This window comes from Gymnoscopelus braueri, assembly GCF_963280865.1.
Source record: "Gymnoscopelus braueri genome assembly, chromosome: 7".
NCBI lineage: Eukaryota > Metazoa > Chordata > Actinopteri > Myctophiformes > Myctophidae > Gymnoscopelus > Gymnoscopelus braueri.
In genome coordinates this window covers 42171675-42179046 of record NC_137608.1, presented here as the reverse complement: position 1 = coordinate 42179046, position 7372 = coordinate 42171675, and the positions used below count along the sequence as shown (strand labels likewise).

The 7372-nt window shown below is 38.0% G+C and overlaps 1 protein-coding gene across 1 annotated transcript; it reads left to right on the top strand.

Annotated features, from left to right (window-relative positions):
• The first annotated feature begins 850 nt into the window (after positions 1-850).
• Positions 851-6666, top strand: LOC308088301 (ubiquitin-conjugating enzyme E2 G1-like). Its single transcript, XM_080432702.1, has 6 exons — positions 851-1064; positions 2908-3010; positions 3133-3230; positions 3810-3988; positions 4334-4448; positions 4550-6666. Exons 1-5 carry the CDS (start codon positions 1022-1024, stop codon positions 4418-4420), a joined length of 510 nt encoding a protein of 169 aa, XP_080288828.1. The 5' UTR covers positions 851-1021; the 3' UTR covers positions 4421-4448; positions 4550-6666.
• Positions 6667-7372: the final 706 nt, after the last annotated feature.

The window sequence follows — 7372 nt, the reverse complement described above, 5'->3', positions numbered from 1 at the left end:
CAAGCTCACAATGTGCCGCGATAAGACTCATTGTGAGCTTGTAGGATTTGTTTTGGGGATTTGTTGAGTAAACCACCCTTGACATGTGATTCAAATTTGGGATTGACTGGACGTTTCGTTCGTGATTTATGGCCTTTTTTGTAAAACGGATCCATTCCGCTAACTTTGGAAGCCATTTACGGACGAACGGTATGGACAATCAAAATTCTGTAAAATAAAGTTTATCTAGAAGAAGAAGAATAAAGCGCGAAGATAACTATAGTCTGGTTGCCCTGTTAGGGCAACCACACTAACAAGCTCAGTGCTTAATGAGTCTTCCAGTTTAGTAGACCTTGTATTGTGAATTTGTACTTCCATGTACTGTTGTTCTCATGTCTTACTAAATAAAGTACATCAATCAATCAAGGTATCAGCTTCAATTGTTCCAGTTCCAACTTTTTTTGGCTGCTCATTTCTTTGTGTCATCCCCTGGCTCTGATGTTGTTGTATTGTTATTAACCGTGGAAAGCCTGATTTATTCAGAGCTCTAGCCTGGTGGTGACGCGAGATTATCAGTGCTCTGTGATCCGGTCTAGAGGCCGCCTTTATTTTTTTTACTGTAACACGCGCGCGCGCACACACACACACACACACACACACGCACGCACGCACGCACGCACGCACGCTCGCACACACACACACACACACACACACACACACACACACACACACACACACACACACACACACACACACACACACACGCACACGCACGCACACACACAGTTTCCGTATCCGCTGTTGGACCAGACCGCCCAGACCGGATCAGCAACGTGCAAAGAGCCACGCATGCTCACTCATAAGACCCCCTCCTCCTCCCCGGCAGCTGAAGCTTGTGTCCAAACAGAGGGAAACAACAGCTACAGCTAACAGCTAGCTGCTGAACCACCAGCGAAGGACGTCACATCCATTTCATCCTCATTTTCTGGGACAGTATTTGGCGACAGAACGTTTACTTTTTTTTTGTTAAAGTCCACGTACCATGACTGAACAATCAGCCTTACTTCTTCGAAAACAATTGGCAGGTAATATAAACGGGGAACAAATGAATAAATTGACCAACAAAACCAAGCGAGCCCAGCCAGTGGCTACATGCTAGCTTGTAGCAACCAGTGTTGCCATGTCGGCTTATTATGAGCGACTGTTTCTGCAAAGTTTATTGTTAAATATTGGTAGTTTCTTATTTGGGCTTGTGTCAATTTTTTGCAATTATTTTAACCAGTGCGTGGTTCTCAAATATTTTCATGTCAAGGACCCCCAAACGGTTATGTATTTGTCCCTAAATCCCATCTGGAAATGTTTTGTGCCAGGGAGCCCCACATACCAGATTTGTGGTGTTAGAATGTTTAAAATTTATTCAAAAACATTCACATTTATTTCTAGATTTAAAGAAAAAAAAATTGCAGATCTATAAGCTCACAACGCGTTGCATCGTGATGCGTTGTGAGCTTGTAGATAAGCTATTTTCAAATAGCCAATGGTTTAAAGTGCTCATGTGGCCTATTTAGTCGCTTCTTTTGGCCTTGTTTTCCTAGATCTGGTTGCTTGTTTCTCTCACAGAATCTGGCAACATTGCCCCTATGGACTTATAACGCTAGCTGTTTATTGTCTTACCGCCGCAAACCCCCCCTTCTTGGTTGTTTTCGTTCTCTGGAACATTTATTATTTTTCATACATACATAATGTTATGGCCAGAATTAAACAGGCTTGTTGGTTAACATTAAAACAGTAATGCCAAGTTAACCTAGATAACCGGGTTTAGCAGATTCGACATTAGTTTGCACTGATTATTCCTTTGTTCCTTTGCTGAGTCCCATCTGTTATTATTGGAGACTTGGGACTAGCTTAATGTTGCTTTCAAACTAAACATGTTATTGTCAAAAAGACTGCTTGTGTGTAACTGGTGCCAACTAACAAATGATCCACCTGCTTGTAGATGAAAAGCAGCTCTAGCACTGGATTTCACTGGGAACCTGCATTGTCAAGGGGTTGAGCCCACAAACAGAGATGGAACTCCATTGTTCTAATACTAGGATGTGATGTGATTGATGTTAACAATATGCAGTGTTTCTCTGCATGTCTAGTTTTCTGTTAAATACCACATAATGATAATCATTATAATAATAATAATAATTAAAAAGATAAAGATTTGGAGGTCCCATCCCATGTATTTTTTGTAAACTGGTTTCAGTTTGGCATGGTTCTGGGCTGGCTATATCATTAAAGGACACAAAACTGGTGTCAGTTTGGCATGGTGATCATTAAAGGACACATTTCAGAGCTCAACAAGGTCCATAATATGTTGTTCACATTGGGCAGCTTTGATTGGTAGTGTGTGCATTAAAAATACCTAAACCCAATTATACAGATATCAAACTAGTTAATATTTTAAAAAATACAGCCCGTTTGTGGGTTTCTAAAATATTAATAAGCTTTAGAGAAATTACTGCAACATAATCATGGTTATTTATTTTCCTGAAATATTTGCAAACTTTTTATTCAAGTCTCCTGCAGTTTTGACCAGGACACCAACGCCATCCATGAAAAACATTTTCCAGCTAACTACGGTCCCTTTACTCGCTATGTAAATGTTACTTGTTATGTAGGCGTTTAAATTTAGGGCAGGGTAATCTCAGAAAATTCCTGAAGAGCTCACTTTTATTAATTTGCCCCTTTCAAATTAGTTGTACCTGTTTTAACCACTTACCTCCCATATACTTAGTGCTCTATTCAAGGTCCACTCCTTTTCCACTCTACACCAAATCAATTCCCTGAAAATAGCGCATTGTGCCATTGTAGATTTTCACAGAATGTTTGCCCCAGAATAAGTACACCAGGGCATGTGGTTAATGTATGTCTTTGTTTCAGAGCTCAACAAAAACCCAGTAGAGGGCTTTTCAGCGGGTCTGATAGATGATGAAGACATTTACAAATGGGAAGTTGTCATCATAGGACCACAGGACACCCTATTGTAAGTCAGAAAATATTTACAGAAGAGCATTGAGACTGATTTATATATATATTTGGGTTGCTAGTATGTTTGTATGCATGTGCCAGTTTCTCATCCTTTTGTCATCTTTTTTCCTATCACAGTGAAGGTGGGTTTTTCAAAGCATACCTCACTTTTCCTTATGATTATCCTCTACGACCTCCCAAGATGAAGTTCATCACTGAACTCTGGCATCCAAATGGTAAACACTTTAAAAAAAAAACTTCTCAAACTTCTTCTGCTGCCAGGCACCACTAGTAAATGTATTGATAACCTGTTAACATTCAGTACTATGTATGCTTCACCTTGACATTTCTGGAAACACTTGCATTGCAGACATTACAACTGGCGTTTGGACTGCTTTTGTTTTCGATCACTAAATCACCCAAATGTTTTTCTTCCTCCTCCTTTTATTTTTTGGCATGCTCGTTCTGCAATGCTAGCTACAAATCGTGTTGGTTTTGTTGCTTTGCGTTACAGTGAGATCGTCGGCACACTAAACTGAGCAGATTTTTCCAAAAGATAGAAAAATCTGGTCCAGGTTGAATTAGACCATCCACACCGCAGAACACATATTTCTGCCTCACTGGCACTGCTTAATATATTCAATACATGCAATTAAAATATGCCTTGATAGGCACCAATAATTTTTCTTGCTATGAAACTCCCCCAGTAATAATAAAGCTGTTTGGATTCTTAACTAGTCAGTAATAAGTAAAAAAGAAACGAGTTGTTCCCCTTTTCATGTGAAATATTAAATACATTTTATTTGTATTCACAGTTGCAAAGAATGGGGACGTGTGTATCTCAATTCTGCATGAGCCTGGTGAAGACAAATTTGGCTATGAGAAACCTGAAGAGCGCTGGCTTCCTATCCACACAGTAGAGACAATCATGATTAGTGTCATCTCTATGCTGGCTGACCCCAACAGTGATTCACCAGCTAATGTGGATGCTGCGGTGAGTTTTTGACTTAATTTGTTTTACTATCCAATGTACCTGTGAATTTTATTTTATTTTGAATTAAAAAAAATTGTTTATTGTGCAGGAACGGTACAAAGTAAAAAAAACAGAGGATTATAACATCTAACCTCAAACCCTAAAATGTTTAAAAAAAAGAATAATAACCACTGAATATTCTAGATTAGAATCCAAGTGCCATGGTCAGAAAAGATGTAAGAACAAGCATATAGGGAATTAAAAAAAGATTTTTAAACTAACCTTGCAGCAGATAATGGAATCATCTATACAGCTGAAGTAGGTTTTGGAATATATTGTGATAAGAATCTCACATTGCTCATACAGAAAGAGTGGAGGGAGGACCCTAATGGTGAATTCAAGAGGAAGGTGGCTCGCTGTGTAAGAAAAAGTCAAGAGATGGCATTTGATTAGGAGTGATTCTCAATAGCTAAGTTCCAGGGTAAGTAAATGTGTTTTCATAAATTAAAGATGAATGAAACTGATATTGACTACTTGCTTGGTAAAAAAAATGATTATGATGGTCCTGTCCCCCTTTTTCAGTTAAAGGAAATGCCTTCAGAGGGAAAATTTCTGCAAAAGGCTTTTGCACCCCTTCTTTTGCCAGTCAAAGGAATTGGTTGGCTACTTGGCTCCAACCATTTGTTGTGAAAGGTTAATGTTTTTTGCAAGATGAGCCATTTTGTGATCCCTACCAGCGAAATTTGCCCATTTCCTACCTGGAAGTGTATATTTAATTTTATTTATTTTGAAAATATAATGATGTAAGATATGTCACTACTGTAAATTAACTTGCTTTTTTATCTGCTGCTGAACAGTTTCTACTTTATACCAGGTTTCTTATGCAATTTAGTGGACATAATTGTGCTCGAAAGTGTAAAACAAATGAAAGACAGTTAGCATAAAGTCCTCACTAAATCTCTTCATCAAGACTACCACCATAATTAACTTAGGCCCTGTTTTCAACACTGTCACTTAATCACTGCTGCCTTTTGTTGGCTTGACTTCCTCGTGGAGGTTTTGCACTCAATGAATATTTTGGTATGCTTGTGGTTTTAAAGGTTAAAGCCCAGGATGTTTAGAAGCCTGTCCTGTTAAACAGTAGCAACGTTCCAAATTGGCACATGAAAAAGTTCTCATGCTAGTCTCTTTCTAGAAAATAGGCACCACAGTCTCCTTTTATCATTTGTAATTATGTGATCGCAAATCACTGGGGGAATAAAACATTGCTAAAATAAATTGCATAGAAGTACCTGCATAACTACCTTATATCTTTTTGCTAATATCAAGTGTCCCCTCAAGTACTTCACCTGCATGGCATGACTTGCATTCATATTGGGTTGTGACTTTCAACGTAATTTGTTTGTGCTGGCATGGCTAACAAATTATATACCACTGCTGGTGCCAACTTCTCAGCAATAACATGAAAAGTAATCCGTAGTACAGGCTTCTAAAATGACTGACCCTTCCCTTTAAGACCTGGCCCTTGTTTGATAATCAAGATGTCTATTAATTATCATGTCCGTCTAATGTCTTTTCACAATGTTAATCCTAAACCATGGGCAACCAAAAAGTAGTGTGTAGGAAAAATTAGCCTAAGCTGTAATTATTCTGTGGTTAACTGGCATCTGAGCTTACCTCAACAAGTAGGACAAGAAGTTTGAAGAGGATTGTGGTTGTTTTTGATTTATTTCGTTATATGGGGAAATTTGTGGGCTCCAGCATAGATTTAGGTTAGACTCTTCCTTTCTTTGTGGTGGTACATTTTGGCTTTCAATCAGTGTTAGTTAATTATGATATGTATAATTCACATTCACTCATAGGTATAGATTTTAGACAACACTTAGATCAGATCAACAGCTTCCTAAAGCCCTACTGAACATCCTAATGCACCAAGCCTACGGTTGCTGTTGTATTCTTTGACAACATTAACCATCTTGAAAAGCCTTGCTTCTTTTTTTCCCCCTCTTTTTCTTTTTTACATTTAAAATCGGGTTGTAATTCTTCAAAGTCTTGCACCTAAATTCAAAGGTAGTGGAGTCTAGTACAGTATTATTTAGTGGAAATGGACAGAAAAGTGATGCAGGTAGGTTTTATTTTAAAATATGCACAATCATTGCTTGAAATTGGTTTAAGTGAGAGCAGAATACCAAGAACTTTTAAAGTCTGCTTTCATTGATGGTGTCGCTGACTGTAAGCCATAATAACATATATGCTACCATTTTAATCATCTATAATGTACATACTATACCATCGTCATATACTGTATGACGATGGTATATAAATTGCTAACCAATTTATGGCACATGCAATGAGGTTTGCTGTGGGCTAGTCCCATATGAAATTGTAGCCTATACCAGTGTAAGTACATTATGAGTGGATGTGATGTGTACAGTTAGTATGTTTCTGTAGACTTTATGAAGGGTCATATAACTGCTGTTAACATTACCTTTTACTAAGTTTTCTAACCTACCATGACCTCCTCTGACCGGTGTTCACTGTATTTGCACAGACTCGGTGCGCTTGAAATGTCATTAAGCAATATGCCCTGAAAATGGTGTGTCCAGGTAACCCATCCTAACCCCATTCTTAGTTTTATTTTTTTTCCATTTTATGTTAATGCAATGTATATTGTTGCTCAATAAAAATGTGTAAACTCATGTCGACTTTGCAGTTGTAATTTTGTATCTGTTTAACATTTTCGATGGGCACTTAAATGGGTTCAAGTATGTTCAGACCCCTGGGCCGTAACTGGAAACTAGGGAGTCGTGTCAGATTTCAAGTCTGGCTGCATTTCACAGTATAGTGGGACCTGTTGTTGCCTGAAAGATATACGCCATTACGGAATATGCCATTTATTTATTGTCACAGCAGTTCTATGACATGTATAAAGGAAATGTTGACATTGTAGGTGAAATAATGAGAAAACATGTTACTTTTGTTGAGCAGCTAAAAAAGGATAGCTTACTTAAACAAGGGAATACTCACTTTTTTGCACGGTAAGACTTTCACTTCATAATCTACAGTCCAGATTATATTTCCATTTTTCAATTCTTTCAAAGTATTTTATCTTACAATTTTAGGTCTGCAGATTCCAACCAAAGATGTGAGGAAGGTAGGCTAGTCCAATGTTAGTTAGAAAATGTTATAATATTAAGGATCATGGTCAGAATCTGTTTAGTACAGCCTACTGTAGTGACATCTAGTTTGTTTGCTTTTAACATTTTTTGCAACAGGCGTTGCATGTTTACGTAGTCGACGTCTTGAGATTCAAAGACCAGCACCTAGGCCTACTGCATCAGCTGATAATCGAATGAAGACTATACACATTCCCAAATCTATGATGGTGACTGCACCCTTCTTACA

Bases quoted from the DNA above. Each gene is read 5' to 3' on its own strand.
- LOC308088301 (XM_080432702.1), top strand. From the start codon at position 1,022: ATGACTGAACAATCAGCCTTACTTCTTCGAAAACAATTGGCAG. The intron at 3,011-3,132 runs GTAAGTCAGAAA...TTCCTATCACAG, and splicing joins GGACCACAGGACACCCTATT to TGAAGGTGGGTTTTTCAAAG. The intron at 3,231-3,809 runs GTAAACACTTTA...TTGTATTCACAG, and splicing joins TGAACTCTGGCATCCAAATG to TTGCAAAGAATGGGGACGTG.